This window comes from Cotesia typhae, unplaced genomic scaffold, assembly GCF_013202065.1.
Source record: "Cotesia typhae breed Kobodo isofemale line unplaced genomic scaffold, CoteBio_Ctyphae contig_27, whole genome shotgun sequence".
In the NCBI taxonomy this organism is placed as follows: domain Eukaryota; kingdom Metazoa; phylum Arthropoda; class Insecta; order Hymenoptera; family Braconidae; genus Cotesia; species Cotesia typhae.
The window spans coordinates 605,434-624,515 of NW_027423733.1; the positions used below are offsets into that span (position 1 = coordinate 605,434).

Consider the following 19,082-nt stretch of genomic DNA (forward strand, 5'->3'; position numbering starts at 1 on the left):
TGCGATCGCAGCTGTCTTTACTACAGCTTAACCTCTTGCAAGAGGTTTATGGACTTTGCAACGTGATATAACTTTAATATTTAAAACGCTATTATGACTGCCAAATCTAACTTTGATTTTGAAATTGGAATGACGTTTGATTCCTGGGAAGATGTTCTGGCTAAAGTGACTATTTATCAAGATGAAAATTGTCAGCTATTGACCACCCTCAGAGGCGAACAACTGTATCCATCTGATTTGAAAAGAGATCATTTAAATTCAAAACAGATTGAAGAAGTAATAAACAAGCTGAAATATAGATATAATATATTGAAGTGTAAATTGGGTGCTCCATCCTCAAAACCTAAAAAGGAAAAAACTCGTAAAACAAGGTAAAATTGTACTTGAGCTTATTTTTATTATTAATCAAGACTATATTATAATTTTTATTTATTTCTTTTACAGTACTTTCAATCACGACTGTCCCTTCTTCATCAGATTTGAAAAAATTCGCGATGAACGTAATGATTATAAGTTGATAATTACAAACATAAACACTATTCACGAAAATCACCCATTGCAATTTAAGGTGAATTTTCTTATCTAAAAATTATATAATTGAAGACCATAACTTTGTTTATCATCTTGCTTTAATGTTTCAATTTACATAGCAATATCAAATAAACCTACTAAGCAATTAGATTCATAAAGCTCTAATTATTACTATATTCATTTGATAATATTTCACTTATATTAAATACTATCATTCCAGAAATTATATAAAACATTGCCTGAAAAACGCCGATTACCTCCTGAAGTGAAGTCGGAAGCAGCAGAATGGATACGTATGGGATGTAGCAACAAAAGAATAAGATGCGAGATTGCAGAAAAACACAAAATCCATGTTAAATCCAAAGATATTTCAAACCTAAGACAATCATTGAGACCTGCGAATAGTAATAATTTAAAAACATTTGACAAACTCTTAAGAAATAAATATGGTAAGATTTTTTTTATAACGCCTGGATTGAAAGTTCGATTTTGAATTGTAATTTTAGGAATGAAAGTGCCACATTGCTTCCCGGCCAAATGACGAATTAATTTAGAGCGCATGTGTCAACTTTCATCCCCATGCAATTATATATATTTTTTTGTTTATGATTTATACTTAAATTAATAAATCAATAATATTTACACGTATACGTACCTTTTATAACTAAATAGAGTAAGAATATTGGCTGAAAAAAATTAATATTTTATTTTTTAATAAAACGAATTAATTATAATAAAATTATACAACATGTAATTGATTTATCAATGGCAAATAATTTGAATTTGCATTAAATGTAAATAAACTTAGTAATTAATGATCATAACAGAAGCGGTGTAAAATTTTAAGAATTAACATCAAATGAAACATTGGCAAAGAAATTAATCATTTTTTTTGTCTTGACAACTGCAATAATAATTTTTGTTTATTATAACTTTGTTGATGGTATTTTTTTCCATTTTGACGAATGATGAATAGACAGTGATATCATTAGCATCATCATTCTCAATTTCTACTGCATTCGAATTATTGTTAGCAATTTGTGGTTTCGAACGACGAGTCTTTGGCTTCTTGTTAGCATTGAGATTTTGAAGTTCTTGCAAATAACGGCGATTATGTTCATCGATTTGAGGCGATGATTTTGTTGTTGGTATATTTTTCGGTTTCGCGGTTGCTGAACTATCAACATCATTATGTTCAGTAGATGGCAACGGAGATGAATTTTCATTGACTTCGAAATTCTCATTGGATTCAATAGGGACAAAAGAATCGTTATCAGGTAAATCGGTCGACATTTTTTCATGAGGTTCCCCTGGTCTTGCGTCTTTGAATTGAGGTAAAGGTGTTTGAATAGCAGTAGATGTAGATGGTGAGCTGTGATCTGAACTAATTAATTTCTGGTACAGTTTTTGTCGATTTGCCAGTGAATTTTCAACATATCCTTCGGCGGTTGTACTTGATCGCCATCTGCCAAGTTGTTTGACAGCTGTTATATTTGCCCCAGAGTTCGCCAGTATTGTTGCGGCCGAACGTCGGAAACAGTGGCCGGTGTAGGTCTCCGGATTCTCCAATCGTAAACAAATAGCTACGATTTTCGGTACTTCGCTGATCTTATTCTTACCGATTACCTGACAAGTACACTTTCCCTTTTGATAGTTGATGAAAAATCTTCTCGTGTCGATGTCTTTTGGGCGTAGATCCGTGTATTTCTTAACAATTCCATGATATTCTTTGCCAATGATAAAACTCCGGGGATAATGGTTTTTATTATCCTTAATTGTCACGATTAATTGGTTTCCGGTATTCTCGATGTCTTGGACATTCATTTGACAAAATTCACTTGATCTCATTGCTCCAAAAACTCCAAAAATGAGAATGACCTGTAATTTAAAATATTCATTAATATAAATACTTTGGGAATAATACATGTTTTTAGAAATAAAAAAAAAAATTTTTCATTATAATAATTAAATTTAAGTTGTAAATATTTTCATCTATGTTTTACTTACTTTCTTTGCTAAGTAGATTAAATCATCATAATTCTTTAAAAAATCATTTATTTGAGATAAAGTTAATACTTGAGCTTTTTTCGGTTGATAGCCTTTTGCCAAATTTTTAATAAATGATTTTAAATTATGGTATGAATTAATATCGACTGTATGTCTCAAGTTAATGGTGGTTCTTAACATAGACCATTGGCCCCATAAGGTTGGTGGCTTATGATTTTTCGATAGCTCTCTGAAGTATACTAAAAATACATTTTCATTGAATGATTCCGTGTTATTTTTCTTTTGCCATGATATAAATTGATCATACGCGAAAACATAGCGCGCTTTAGATTTCTCAGGCAACAAATTGTCCGTTATCAATTTGGCTTCATCATCAAAATTACGAATAATCTCGTCTCCGGTAATTTCAGTGTCAGATTCATCTGAACTCATTGTGGTTTTACGCTTAATTATTAAAAAAAATTTATAATATATAAACTTATTGCACTTAATAAATTGATTTCATACCCTTAAACTGGTGTTATAACAACTAAATAAACATTCTATTGTTTAGTTACATGTTGCTAGGATACGTGACATCATTGGGGAAATTAAATATATGAGTAAATTAATTTAATAATCCAATAATTACCATTCTATTTATTTTAATTACAACTGAACTTCCAATTCTAGCGTTATAAAAATTATAAACGATACACGGGTGGGAATTGAGACATCGCATCATCAGATTTTTATTCCGCTCACCTTCGACTGAGGGTTAGCAAAGTGGTGTGCTATTAAATAGATCGAAACTAAATAGTTCTCTTTTTAGCTTATTATTTATACTAAAATTAATAAATTAATAATATATACATGTATACGTACCTTTTATAATTAAATAGAGTAAGAATATTGGCTGACAAAAATTAATATTTTATTTTTTAATTCAACGAATTAACTATAATTCAATTATACAACAAATAATTATTATATTAATATCAAACAATTTAAATTTTAATTAAATATAAATAAACTTAGTGATTAACAATTATGATAAAAACAGTATGAATTTTAACAATAAATATCAAATTAAACATTGACAAAGAAAATTCATCATTTTTTTTGGCATTACAGTAACAACAGTAACAATTTTTGTTTGAATAGCAGTAGATGTAGATGGTGCGATGTGATCTGCACTAATTGACTTCTGGTACAGTTTTGATCAATTTCCCGATGAATTTTTAACGCATTCTACTGCTACTGTATTGGATTACCATCCATCAAGTTGTTTGACAGCTTTTATATTTACCTCAGAGTTTACAAGTATTGTTCCGGCCGAACGTCGACAACAGTGGCCGGTGTAGATCTCCGGATTCTCCAATTGTAAACAAATAGCCACTGCTTTCGGTACTTCGCTGATTTTACTTTTACTGATTACCTGGCAAGAACACTTTCCATTTTGATACTTAATGAAAAATCTTCTTGTGTCGATGTCTTTCGGGCGTAGATCCATGTATTTTTTAACAGTTGCATAATACTCTTTGCCAATGACAAAAGTCCGAAGATGATTGTTTTTATAATCTTTAATTTTCACGATTAATTGGTTTCCAGTATCTTCGATATCTTGGACATTTATTTGACAAACTTCATTTGATCTCAATGCTCCAAAAATTCCAAAAATGAGAATGACCTGTAATTAAAAATATTAATTAATATAAATACTTTGGGGATAATACATGCTTTAAAAATAAAAAAACAATACTTCATTATAACAATTAAATTTAAGTTGTAAATATTTTTATCTATATTTTACTTACTTTTTTTGATAAGTAGATTAAATCATCGAAATTGTTCAAAAAATTATTTATTTGAGATAAAGTAAAAACTTGAGCTTTTTCCGATTGATCATCTGAACTCATTGTGATTTTTACACTTAATTATTTAAAAAAAAATTAATATATAAACTTATTGCATTTTATAAATTAAATTGATGTGTTTATTCTGGGGTTATGAGAACTAAATAAACATTATATTGTTTAGTTACGCGTTGTTAGGACACGCAACATCATCGAGAAAATTGATTGTACCAGTAAACTAATTTTAAAACCTAATAATTACTATTTTATCTGTTTTAATTTCAACCGAACTTTCAATCCTAGCGTTATAAAAAATTGTATACGTTACACGGGAGGGAATTGAGACATCGCAACCTCGGATTTTTATTCCCCTCGCCTTCGGCTCGGGGAACAAAAATCCGGGTTGCAATGTCTCATTTCCCTCCCTAGCAACGTAATATACTATTTCACACTTTTTATAAATCCAAGGTATTTATGTCTTCAAATCAAATTTATCCCAAACATTGTTATTCAATGACAATTAACACTATTATTATTTATTTTAACCATAGAATAGTTACTACTGCAATCATACTTTAACCATACTAAATATCCTGACAATGATAAATTATTAGAAATTTTCTTACAATAATAATAATGGTTCTTTTAAATACAAATAAACAATTCTTATAAAAGTTTCATAACTTTTATGATTTCATATCATAAGATATTCTTCTAATTTGGTGATTTTAATTTTATTGTTAGTCTTTAGACTCGTAAAAAGTTGATTTTTAAATCTTCTTATAGAGTCGTTAGTAAAGATGCAATGGAAAATTTTTCGATAAGCGTAGGAAATGATAATTTTATGTCTTTAAAATATTATACTTGCAATCCTTAGCATGAAAATCATCTAAAATTGTAATACAAATTGTATAATTTTTAAGGAAATTTATCAATTAACGGGGAAGAGTTGATTGTTAATTCATTTACTCCTTCAATAATCTATATTTATCAACCTAACTTATAATATTAAACATAATTTTCAGTAAATATTGGAATTTTAGTTTCCATTCATTTGAAACTTTTTCATTCAATCATACACATTTCCTTCAGTAATGAGTATGAATAGAAAATTTATTTTTGATATACTTACTGAATGTCTGGTTATTGTCAAGATGAACTACTGATGTTTATGAAAACAATAGTTGAAAATTAAATTATACATAATCACTTAAGTCTATAAAAGAATAAACAAATTTCCATTTTTCGAATCATCTGTTTTTTTAAACAGATGATTTTTTGTGGCTATTTAAATTTAAAATAATATTATTCAATAAATAATGTAAAGTATATGCTCTCTTAAAAAAAAACTCCAGTTATCTCCAGCTATGTAGTGTATGAAAAATAGGATTACTAGACTAGGACCACTTACTCTCTATTAGAGAATTCATTTCAAAATTTTAAAAACTCTAGAAAATAAAAAAGTACAACTTATTATGTTTATTCATTTCATGTTAAAATTCAAAATAAACTTTTTTGGGTATATCTATATCTATGGATTGACATTTTATTGTAAATTTCAGGTTGCACGATGAAAATTAAAATCAACAGCAATAATGATTTTGAAGCACTATTATTCACTAATCCTGCGATGAAAAAGTCGATGAGTAATTGGCCAGAAATATTATTTATAGATGGAACCTATAAATTATTCAATTTAGGGTTTACTTTATACTTGATAATGATTCAAAACGGTAGTGGGAGAGGTGAAATCGTGGGAGTATCTATTGTCACAAAGGAAACGGCTCAGAATATTGAATGGGTTGCCAGGAACTTCCGTGAACTGAATAGTGAAGCTTGTGAGAAAACTACTTGCATAATGACCGATAAAGACCTTACAGAGCGAGCTGCATTCGCAAAAGTTTTTCCTAATGCTCAATTTCTTTTGTGTATGTTTCATACTTTAAAAACTTTCGATCGAAAATTGAAAGGTATGAAAATAACTAAAGAACAAAAATCTGTTAGCTTCAAGTTGCTCCGTAGTTTAGCCTTTTCTAAATCTCCAGAATACTATGATAGTACGTACAAAAATTTTCTCGTCAAGTATCAAAATGTGTGAAACAATATTTTGACTGCAACTGGAATAATAATCGGGATGAGTGGACTAAGTTTGGGATGGCTGAACATAACTATGGAAATGAGACGAATAATATTGTTGAAAGTACAAACAAACAGATAAAAACAATGTGTCACTATCATAGTACGCTCTGTGAATTCGCATATAATTTTTTCTACTCCTGAAGGCGTCAAAAATGGAAGGTAACTTACAAATGGCAACAGATGGATTGAAGAAATTAAATATTGATTCTAAACTTAATTATTCTTTGGATGAATATGCCAACTTTTTGACGAAGAAAGCTTTTAATAAACTATTTGAAGAATTACAAAAATACTCTAGTATTCAAGTTACTGGAAGTTGTGACACGACTCAAGTTTGTAGGATGATAATAAATGGTTATCTATTTACTTCATCAACTACCACTTGTGAATGTCATTTTCGGAAGAGCCTGAAATTGCCATGTGTTCACATTTTAACCACCAGAAAATACTACAACTTGAATTTGTTTAGTGCAGAATTGTGTCACAATAGGTGGTCAAAGGAAGTAAATCTTCAAGTAGTAAGTTCTGATTTTGATGATAATACTTCTTTAGCAAATTACTTTTTGTTAGACTCGTTTAACGAAATTGAAACAATTGAGGTGCATGAATCATCATTTGATAATGCTACTGCTGAATCTAGTTTAACAAAAATATCAAAAATAAAAAAGCAACAAATTCTTCAACCGTTATTTGACAAAATTTTGTTAACCTGTCCTTCTTGGAAAGAGCGTGCAACAGACGAAGAATTTAAAGAAGTACATCAAAGATTAATGAAGTTTACTGATGCATTAGAGAAAAATCAATCAGTTGATAATATTTCTGGCGGAAATGTCGAACTATCGATGGTAACATTGCCACCAGTAAGAAAATTAAGAGGAAGGTCACGAGTTGATATGAAAACCACTACCGGATTTTTCCCACGAAAAAAATAATTATGATATACAGGTTCTGATATTGTTAATCACAATTATATTTTTCATTCACAATAATTATATCGCAAGACTTGAGAACTTATAAATATAACGATAGTAGTAAAATGTTTAATTATTTTAACAATTTAAGATCTTATTATTTAGGCTACTCACAAAATTAATAAATGCTGTGAAATAACTCTTGAGTTATAACACTTTTGAGATAACACTTTTTGAAAACACCTAAGTTTTAAAAATACTCGGGACGTTATATTTTTCTTCCAACCCTGAATGAGCTCAAAAATCAACGTCAATTAATTTAGGGTGACCACATATTTGAAACTTTTTGTATCTTTCATAAAATTGTTAGTAATGATTAGAATTTTAATTTCCTAGAGGCGAAATTCCTTCAGTTATGACATAAATTTTTGCTATTCAATGTATTTCTACTTGGTCGAAATATATAATATGATAAAATCACAAGGAATGAAGTTGTTATTATGTTGTTAATTCCAAACAGAGACTATTTCTGTATTTATAAACTAATTTAGCTCATCTTTGAACTCATGAAAGGTACTTGTGATGAAAGTTTCAGAAATAACTGCACCAAGCTCTATTTAAACTCACAAGAATTGTCGGTGATATTCTGTTCCTGAACCATGTTATATTTTGATCAAGATATGCCTATTGATATGTCGCAATCTTCATAGAATGCTACTGGTGAATTTCCTTCGACTGCATAACTGATATAATGTTAAAATTACGAATGTATTCTGACATGTGGACCTATGAAATAGATAAATTTTGTATACAATTTACTTAACAAGATATGATTTTAATTCTTTATAGTAGAAAAAGGAATATTCATAATATGAGGTATTTCAATTTAACGTTGAATTATCGAATCTTGGTTTGATAGTTTTTGGTACAAAGTCTACTCGATATTGATTAACCGTGTATTTATTTGCCGATCTTTATCCAAGAACTATCAAACATTTGCTGATTTCAAATAAGTTTGCAAATTTTCATCCAAGATTTCTTTCATTGTTTCTAATTAAAGTTTATTTCCACGACTTCAGTCAAAGACCAACCCAATCTTGATTAGCTAAATCTTATTTAAACTGAGATAGTATTCCAAGTTATAGACTTGTATTTAGATACAATGTTCAGATTACTTGGCTCTTAGATATATTTAATTTTTATTAATTTTAAAATTAAGTTTTGTAAAGTGAATATCTATTGATTTAGTTATTTTGTTCTTGAAGGTCTAGCAGCAAAAACTAATGAGGAAAAAACATAAGTTTCACAAGACAATGTATAGACCATCATGCGATATAAAAAACAACGTAATTTGAGAAAAGAAAGTATTTATTTATTTATTTATTTACAAATGGGAGGTCCAACAGAATGAGCTTCTAATTATAGGACCAATAGTCTTTGTTTTTTTCTTTTTTAAATATAAACAATAATTTGTAGTCTTAACAAATTTTTTACATAGATATAATTAACAACAAATTTAGTAATTACATATATAGAATATCATTAGTCGATTAAACAAGATTATAGATAATAGATTAAATCTGGTATAAATAAAAAAATTTTTAGTTGAGTGTAGTAGGCTTGGCTACCTTAAGTACCACTTGATGAATAATAAGAATCAAATAGGTATTAATAAGTAATACCATACAGGAATATAACAGAATATAGAGAGCTATGCTAGAGTTATCGCAGAGAGATTGTGTAGCCGGTTCATCTAAGTTGATTCGCCTATGTTTTTGGAATTAATGCTCGAATTTGACCTAGAGTAGTGGACTCAGCTATGTTGAGAGGATCGTATGAGTCTGGATTTAAGCCCGCTAGATAGTTGGCGGCTGACTGGAGTCTTGACATAGGCGTAGTTACTGACTTCCACTTAGGTAGTTTTAAATAGAATAGAGTAAACTGTTGACTCGCAATCTATTTTACACATAGTCAATCTTGAGATGAACAGAGCAGAGGCTGCTAATCTCCTATCCTCCAGTGAAGTGAAGTCAGTGGTGGATAGAAGTTCATCGTAATTAGCACCTCTTGATGGGTATGACCCAGATGTCTTCCAGGTCATAAATTTGAGAAAATGCTTTTGGACTTTTTCTATTAGGTTAATTTTCTTTTTGCAATTCGGGTCCCAACTCAAAGAGCCGTATTCCAACTTGGATCTAACTAGTGCGAAGAATAGAATTTTAATGGCGTAGGTATTGTTGAAATTTTTGCAGGTACGGAGTACAAAATCTAGAGTTTTCATAGCAGAGCGTGCTACTTTGTCAATATGAAGATGAAAGTTCAGTTTTGTGTCAAGGGTAACTCCAAGGTCCTTAATGTGCTCAACTCGCCGTAAATCTAGTAATTAAAGATGATGGGAGATCTAGATCTTGAATAAGTTAAGACTGCACATTTTGATATATTGACTTCTAGTTTATTGATTTTACACCAGTTTCCAAGGGCAGTAGTGTCTTCTTGTAGTTTGGCGCAGTCTGATACATCTTTGATACGTATCAATGTAAATCTTAATATCTTCGCATCATCTGCAAAAAAACTGATAAGAGATTGAATGGCTCCAGGTGCCAAGTTGATGAAAATAGCAAACAGTAGAGGACCTACATTAGAGCCTTGTGGAACACCTGAAGATGATACAAAAGGTTTCGAAAAAGTCCCATTGATTTTTACTGCATTGGTTCGGTTATCAAGGTAAAAAGTTAGAATGGTTATCAATTGCTCCGGGACATCTAGCTCGCCGAGGGCTTTTAGAAGTAAGACATAGTCCATTGAATCAAAAGCTTTGGAGAAATCTGTGTATACTGCATCAACTTGCATCAAATTGTAGCAGTAAGCTCCATAACTTTTGAAAAATACAATTAATTGGCTTGATTATAATATTAATAGGTCCGTCAATTCATTGCGAATAACTGTATAGAAAACCGCAACTTAATAATTACTCGTTTAATGTAAATTAAAGAAAAAAAGTGTGTGTGTGTGTACCCAGTACACAGGTAAGAAGTGAAACTTCTTTACGACATATCTTTTGTTACTATTTAGAACTTTACAGAAATTGGGTAAAGGAGGCTTAAGAAACAATATATTTTTCAGTATTAAATTAAAGCTTTTTTATTACTATATAAACGCGCATACAAATAATGTGAGTAATTCGAAGAGCTCAAAAGCATAGAGCAGCTACATCTTTGAGCTCGAAGAGCTCAAAAACAGTGTAAGGAGTGGAATTTTGAGCGTTTAGAAATAGCGGGAAGTTACAGGGATAGCCTTTAGGGTGAAGCGTTTTCCACATTTTTTACTCTGCAACTAGTTTCAGTTCATTGCAATAAATAAATGAATATTATTTTTTTCTCAGCCAATCAGAAAGCTTGGTTACGCTTATCTTTAGTCTCTTTCTTTTAAAAAAACCAAATTCCTGGCCCTACTGATCATACTTATCTCATCGATAATAATAACTTTAACATATTTAAACAATGTTCTGCATTATTGACCAGTTTCGTTACTTGAAGGACGTAACCTTGATAATGATATTTTTACCGCTGTATGAACAGTTGTTCCTTCAATCGCTGCAGCTTTACCAGTTGAAGCACAAGTTATATATGCATTACAGTATCCGTCATTATCAGTATAACGATTATAAATTTCCATTAGAAGTTTAATTACGAATGTTTTACCACATTCAGCAGGGCCCGTAAAAAATATTTGAAAAGGGACATTATCTGGTGATAAAAGATAAGAAATAACATGAAGCAATAGTTTTTTTTGTTTCTCATTAGCCATTCTCATGAAATTATTAAAATCCTCATTGGCCATTAAATTTTCTCTTCTTTTTGCAATTTTCCGTGTCTTTAAATCCTTAGAGTCACGGAGAACGAGACGCATTCGCCTATCTCTTCGCAATTTTCCGTGACTTTAAGTCCTTAGAATCACGGACAGCGAGAATTGTTCGTCAGTCTCTTTGTAATTTTCCGTAGCTTTAAGTCCTTAGAGTCACGGACAGCGAGAATTGTTCGTCGGTCTCTTTGCTATTTTCCGTGGCTTTAAGTCCTTAGAGTCACGGACAGCGAGAATTGTTCGTCAGTCTCTTTGTAATTTTCCGTAGCTTTAAGTCCTTAGAGTCACGGACAGCGAGAATTGTTCGTCGGTCTCTTTGCTATTTTCCGTGGATTTAAGTCCTTAGAGTCACGGACAACGAGAATGGTTCCTCAGTCTCGTTGCGATTTTCCGTGTCTTTAAGCCCTTAGAGTCACGGACAACATAAAAATTTGTTTAATTAAAAAATTTTTCTATGGGTTTTTTATGTGTTTATAGACACGGAATAACACGCTAGAAATGACCATTTATTCACTTTTTTTAGAGTCACGGATTTTACGTGGATGGTGTCTTTAGCAGTACCGATTTATCTGTTTTATGATATAATGGAGTTTATCCTTCATGATCATTTCAATACATATTAGCTATTTCAGTTATTAATGATTTAGCTATTCTTTCTTAAAAAAAGTATGATTATGAATTCCTACTGTCCCAACAATCAATCGATGAAAATCCATGTATTTGCCTAACATTGTGGAGAATAATACTTTTGAATAATAATTGTATAGAATATTAATATTTAGTAACTTTCTACTTTTATTCTAATCATTCCTCTGAATTTAGTTTACAACCGAATTTATTATTACAATTTATTCATTTTAACAGTTGTTTTAGCAACGGTAACCATTGAAACTGTGACCATGGCAATGGTAACCATGGCAACGGTAGCCATGGCAACGGTATCCATGGCAACGGTAACCATGGCAACGGTAACCATGGCAACGGTTGATTAGCGTGGGTGGTTGCGCTGGGGGAGGGGGGGTGAGTTCTATAATTGATGGGTGCCACTTGAAGGGTTTCTTAGATTGGCGAATCAAAATGACATTTTCTAAAAAAAAAAAAAAGAGAGAGAGATATAGGGAAGGGGGTAGAAGTCACGGGAGGGGAGGGAGTAGCATACGTAATGGTAGACGAAAAATTCATTATAGCTAGGAATTGCGTAAAATCCGTTCTTAGTGAGCATCTACATCACGAATGGAGTAAGTATGCTAAATTTCAAGTCAATCGGGCGAATAGTTTCGGAGATCTCGTGATGAGTGAGTGAGTGGTATTTCGCTATATATATATATATATATATATATATATATATATATATATATATATATATATATATATATATATATATAAAAGCCATATATAATAGCTAAATTTGTCATTAAAGACAAATTTTTGGGAACTGGGGGAAATAAAGGATAAAGGGGAAGGGGAGGACCTTTACTCAGTAGGAATTTTCGGTAACTGAAAAGTAATTCGGACAACCCAGACCGGGAATCGAACCCGGATCGTTTGGTTACGCGCCAAAGGCTCTATAATTTGTTATACATTTATTATATAAATAAAACACATAAAACATATTAAAATGACCAACAAGTTTCATTTAATAACTTAATACCAACTTAACCGTCTACAATACGACCAGTGTTAATTGTTGACAACAATAAATTAGAGTTTACAGGTGAAAAATCACAAATCAAAATTTGTAAAAAAAAAAAATTTTGTAGGTGATACGAAGTTCACCGGGTCAGCTGGTATATATATATATATATATATATATATATATATATATATATATATATATATATATATATATATATATATATATATATATATTAGGGTGATTCAAAAAAAAAAAATATTTTTTTTTTCGTTTGGTACTCTGAAAAATAGGTTCCTAGACACCTCTAAGAAAGCCTCTCCAAGCATGAGTTCTTAAGTGTAACGGGAAGGTCCTCCTTCTTACAGTTTTCTATTTTTTCTTATTATCAGATAGAAAAATTTATATCTCGCTTCCAACTACTTGAAAAAATATCTTGTTCCTTAGATTTTGTAGGAAATTGAATGCTTTACAAAAAAGGTCTCTTACGATTTTTTCGTAAACCCAACCGTTTAAAAGATATTAACGGTTAAAGTTTGATTATTTTTGGGAAAATTTTTTATTTGTTATGAATTTTATAACTCAATGAAAAAAAATCATTATGAATGATGAAACTCGTAGTTTTGTAGGAAATTTACTGCTCTATAAAAATAGTCTCTTATGATTTTTCGATCAAGTTGAGCGTATACGAGATATTCATCGTCAAACATCAATGCATATCAATTTTTCTAGTTTTTGATCAATAATTCGAAAAATTTCAATTTATTCTGTGAGTTTCAACGAAATTTAGACAAATTTGAGTTTTTATTATAAAAGCAACTCCTATAGATGTTTTCTGTTCAAAAATTCATTTGAAAGTTTTTATTCTAATAATATTTTTTTTTAATTTTATCTTTAATAATTTAAAATCTTAATCGCGTTGTCATTTATTATTATGAAATTTGTTCAGTGCGTATTTTTAAATTGTTTTTCACAAAATATACATAAAATTTTCGTTCGAGGGGATTTTTGTTTTGAATTCCATTTCTTCTTCTGTTTGTCTTCTGAAACTAACGCCATCTATGTTTTTACTCTCAACTATCTTCAGTATCTACCCATTTAATACCGTATTTTCAGTGTTCCTAAAACTGATCATCTTGAATACGTAATAAAATAATTCATTTTAAATAAGTCTTATAATCATCACATAAATTTATTTATCATCAATTAACCTACAATGAATAAAGAAATTCGTTTTATCGGAATACCTCTACAAAGAATTTCGGAACGTAAGTTACCAAAAGTGAAAGAGGTTATGCGTGTGTTTTTCTACCAACTTAAAATTTTAAAGTATTCAATCAAACAAAGTGCTAAAAATTCAGTTGACCAAGTTATTGAACTGTGGAGAAAAAATCAGATTCCAACTAGTGGAGCTCCTAATGCAGTCAAAAATTTCTTCGCTATCACAGTCAATGGTTAAAATTACAAAAAAATTTCGATAAAAAGAATTCAGCGCAAAACCAAAAGGAAATGAAATTTCAGACTGATCTTGAACAATTATTCGACATTGTGAGCGAAAAATCCTTAAAAGTGCTTGATGATAATATTAGAAAGTTGTATTTGGATCAAAAATTCGGTACCCATAAAGAGATTCTTTCTAATAATGTACCTGTATCAAACTTAACCACAACTATGATGGGAATAGATGAGAGTAGTAAGTATCTGAGATATTTAATTATTATAAAGTCAGGTAGTAGTGTAACTTTTCATAGATGACTAGATGACATTTGACTAGACAATTTTTGGAGTCCTTTCTTAATTATTTGTCATCAAAATGAATAAATTCTATACATTTTCTTCGTTTAATTTATAAAACAGATCTTATTCCAGACTTAGATCAACCGTCTACCAGTCATGCGATTGTTCCAAGTGAAAAATCAGAGTCGTTCTCTACGTATACATTAAGTGGAGTTACAAATTTTGGATCTGATTCAGAGTACGAACGTCCAATTCCGACAAAACGAGCAAAACTTGATGTCTTAACTCCTGAAGTCATTTTTGGACTCGACCGAGCTAATGTCAGCAGTAGAAATGCGATGTTTATTATTGCTCCGGTTTTACTAGCAGTAGGTATTAAAATTGAAGATACAACGCTCAGTTATAGTTCAATTCAACGAGCTCGTATGCTTCAAAGAGAAGACATTGCTAAAGGACTTAATGACAACTTTAAGACACACGATAAATACGTTGTGCATTGGGACGGAAAAATGCTGAATGACCTTGTTGGATCAAAATCTGTGGAACGGCTACCAGTTATTTTAACTGCATTTGGTACCGAACAATTACTTGGGGTTCCAAAAATGAATTCTGGGACGGCAGACAATCAAACATCAGCCATTTTATCGACATTGAGTGAATGGGGTATTACTAATTATGTTAAGGCGATGTGTTTTGACACGACGGCAGTTAATACAGGTAACTTATCAATGATAATTTAATCTAAAAAATATTTAATTATTAACGTTCTAGTTTAATTTTTATTGCTTACTGAATTTCACTTTTGAAATTATTGAGAATTATTTACTCATTTGGATTTTAAATATAATCTACAATTTGTTGAAAATATTAAATTTAACGATAGTTATCTATTTTCTTTATACAGGAATTCATAACGGTACATGTAAGGCAATTGAAAAGACTTTGGGAAGAGAGTTAATCTGGTTATCATGTCGTCACCACATTTTTGAGATCATATTGAGAAGTGCATTTGAAGTATATTGGCCTGTGTCATCTGGGCCAAACGTACCAATGTTCGGAAGATTTAAAAAATCATGGGATGAAATAAATAAAACTAATTATAAATCTGGAATTGAAGATACTGTTGTTGCTGATATCATTTTGGATAAAAAAATGAAATATCTAGTTTAATTGCACAATCCTTACAGGTATGATTTAACTGCGATTTTAAGAAAAAAATTTTCTTGTTTCTGACAAATTTTTAATTGTTTTTGATAGTTACTACAACCCCGAGATGACTATAAAGAATTGTTGGAATTGTCGTTGATTTTCCTTGGAGAAATGCCTCAAGAAGAAATTTTTTCAAACGTCCTGGTGCAATTCATCATGCTAGGTGGATGGCGAAGGCAATTTACAGTTTAAAAATGTTTCTATTCAGAAATGAATTTAAACTTTCTAATAAAGAATTGGACGGTCTTCGGCAAATTTGTATATTTATAGTTACACTGTATTTAAAAGCTTGGTTTTCATCAACTTCTGCAACAACTGCTGCTAATCATGACTTGCAGTTTTTGAAAAATTTATTCGAGTACAAAAATATCAATTCATTGATTTCTTCAGCAACTTGTGAAAAAATGATTTTGCATTTATGGTATTTAAGTGATGAACTTGCCATTTTATCATTATTTGACGATACCGTTTCATTGGAAGTAAAAAAATATTGTTGGAGCTGTTAATACTCGTAACGGTACAGATTCTAAAGCTAAAAATTTATAATTGATAAAAACGATTTGAATTCATTAACGCAAAAAAGTCTGAGTGACTTTGTTTCTAAAAAGTCTTTAAATCTCTTTAAAATCTTTGATTTACCATAGGACTTCCTTGATAAAGATATTGAATCGTGGCCTACTAATGACAGTTACATTGAAAATAAAGAATACTTTAACCAATTGAAAGTTGTTAATGATTCAGCAGAACGAGCTGTTGCATTAGTTAGTGAGTATAATCAATGCTTGACAAAAAATGAAGAGCAATTCCAATACTTATTGCAAATTATCAAAGAACATCGAAAAAACTACCCAAACTGCAATAGAGGAAATTATTTACAGTAAAAGAGTACCCTTTCGTTGAAAATATTGAAAATTATATGGCAGTAGATAATTAAATAAATAAATTCTTCGATAAAAAAGTGAAACACATGTGAAACACACTAAATTGAATTATATATTTAAAAAAATGCACTAATTTTTTGTTTTAATGTAATCAAACATGTCCAAGACTAAAAAAACTAATTAAAAAAATAGTTCATAACATATTTCTATTCATAGAAACTCAAATTTGTCTAAATTTCCTTGAAACTCACAGAATAAATTGAAATTTTTCGAATTATTGATCAAAAACTAGAAAAATTGATATGCATTGATGTTTGACGATGAATATCTCGTAAACGCTCAACTTGATCGAAAAATCATAAGAGACGATTTTTATAGAGCAGTAAATTTCCTACAAAACTACGAGTTTCATCATTCATAATGATTTTTTTTCATTGAGTTATAAAATTCATAAGAAATAAAAAATTTTCCCAAAAATAATCAAACTTTAACCGTTAATATCTTTTAAACGGTTGGGTTTACGAAAAAAATCGTAAGAGACCTTTTTGTAGAGCATTCAATTTCCTACAAAATCTAAGGAACAAGATATTTTTTCAAGTAGTTGGAAGCGAGATATAAATTTTTCTTTCTGATAATAAGAAAAAATAGAAAACTGTAAGAAGGAGGACCTTCCCGTTACAATTAAGAACTCATGCTTGGAGAGGCTTTCTTAGAGGTGTCTAGGAACCTATTTTTCAGAGTACCAAACAAAAAAAAAAATATTCTTTTTTTTTGAATCACCCTAATATATATATATTTATATATATAATACTATAAAATAGGATAATAAATAGTATTATATTATTTATTCTCGTAATAAAATATTGTTAATTTTTTTAAATATATGATGGTAACCTTCAATAACGTCATGATAAATTTTATAATCGTGATGATAACCATTACTATCTTTATGATTAATCATTACAATTGTGGTGGTAATCATTACCATCGTCAATTTTAATGATTATCGAAATGAGGATTGTAATTATTAAAAATGATAGATAGTAAATATCACTACAAAATTCTCGCCGTGTATTAAGGTAATACCCTCGCGACATATAGTGCGAGTAAATTTGGGTATAGTTTAGGATATTTTTGTCTTTCTCACTTGCTATTCCTTACTCACTTCTACTCATGGTTATTTTTAGATAATACAGTTATTTTTTAATAATATTTAAAAATCTAGATGGTAAAAATCAATGAAAGTTTGAAAAAAAAACAAATAATAGCTGTTTTTTAATAGTAGTTTAGTTTTTTATGAAAATCTTAAAAAAGGTTTCTTAGTTATAATAAAATATACGAGTAAAATTTTTGGTATCCCGTATATCACAGTGCATAACCTCCTCTGAAAATTCGAACTTTGAAATTAAATATCTCTGAAACTAGATGGTCAAAAAATTTCAATTTGCGTCAATCGATGCAGAATTATATGAATATTAATCTGCCAAAATTTAAAAAAATTCCTAAGAAAACGCCTCTGGCGAGGGTACTACCTTAAGTTCTATAAGTAATCACAAAATATCCGCTGGAATAAAAAAAAATTATATACAATTATAACTGATTACATATAATTATTTATAATTATTAAAAAAATTCTGCATCTAATTTATATAATGTTATTAAGGGTGTGCGAATCGTGTTCGAATCTAATTAAATATTCGAATAATTCAAATAGTTCGTATAATTCGAATAATTTAAATAGTTCAAATAATTCAAACAGTCGTTTTCTGTTGATAAACTAACTAGTTTTTCTGTCAAAATCACTGCTTTTTGTTTTATTGAAGTGAAACTTCTTTGCGCGCGTTGAGGGTAAAATTTCAAGGTCGCATCACAATAATAATAATATGAGCATCACAATAATCATAATATGAGCGTTATATTAAAAGACGCATATATGTACGTAGTCGGAGAGAAATAGATAAAGATATAAAGGAATTCTATACTTTTACACTATAGAAATGTTATTTTCATGTGCACATGCGTTGTATTTTAGATTGTAGGTACACTGCTCTTAAATGTTATTATTGTTATGTATTTTATAACCTCGTGTTTGTTTATACTGTTTTATTAACGTTTTTATTCAGATATTTTAATATTCGACACCATTAATTAACTTCTTATATGAAAAATTTAGTCTGCAATTAAATAATAATCCTAACATGTCGACAACTAAATACGGAACCACAATAGTTGCCATTTTTTCTGCCTCACAGACGAGGACTAAGTAAACAGCTTAAAATTTATTTATGTTTTTTTTAGTAGAGATTTATATTTAATTTTCGAATTGAGATTGAATTTG

The 19,082-nt window shown here is 29.9% G+C and overlaps 2 protein-coding genes across 2 annotated transcripts; both read left to right on the forward strand.

Moving 5' to 3' along the window:
* Positions 1-14: 14 nt before the first annotated feature.
* LOC141525664 (uncharacterized) lies at positions 15-6,471 on the forward strand. The gene is made up of 4 exons (XM_074240225.1): positions 15-371; positions 445-568; positions 752-980; positions 5,936-6,471. Exons 1-4 carry the CDS (start codon positions 94-96, stop codon positions 6,469-6,471), a joined length of 1,167 nt encoding a protein of 388 aa, XP_074096326.1. The 5' UTR covers positions 15-93.
* Positions 6,472-13,331: 6,860 nt separating this feature from the next.
* LOC141525665 (uncharacterized) lies at positions 13,332-15,824 on the forward strand. Its single transcript, XM_074240226.1, has 3 exons — positions 13,332-14,610; positions 14,787-15,371; positions 15,559-15,824. The coding sequence occupies exons 1-3, from the start codon at positions 14,427-14,429 to the stop codon at positions 15,822-15,824; spliced, it is 1,035 nt and encodes a 344-aa protein (XP_074096327.1). The 5' UTR covers positions 13,332-14,426.
* Positions 15,825-19,082: the final 3,258 nt, after the last annotated feature.

What these genes read in the sequence shown, in the direction of transcription:
- LOC141525664 (XM_074240225.1), top strand. Translation starts at nt 94, where the DNA reads ATGACTGCCAAATCTAACTTTGATTTTGAAATTGGAATGACGTTTGAT. An exon ending in GAAAAAACTCGTAAAACAAG is followed by an intron (nt 372 to 444) that starts GTAAAATTGTAC and finishes TTTCTTTTACAG; the next exon opens with TACTTTCAATCACGACTGTC. An exon ending in ACTCTTAAGAAATAAATATG is followed by an intron (nt 981 to 5,935) that starts GTAAGATTTTTT and finishes TGTAAATTTCAG; the next exon opens with GTTGCACGATGAAAATTAAA.
- LOC141525665 (XM_074240226.1), top strand. Translation starts at nt 14,427, where the DNA reads ATGAAATTTCAGACTGATCTTGAACAATTATTCGACATTGTGAGCGAA. An exon ending in GATGGGAATAGATGAGAGTA is followed by an intron (nt 14,611 to 14,786) that starts GTAAGTATCTGA and finishes ATCTTATTCCAG; the next exon opens with ACTTAGATCAACCGTCTACC. An exon ending in CACGACGGCAGTTAATACAG is followed by an intron (nt 15,372 to 15,558) that starts GTAACTTATCAA and finishes TTCTTTATACAG; the next exon opens with GAATTCATAACGGTACATGT.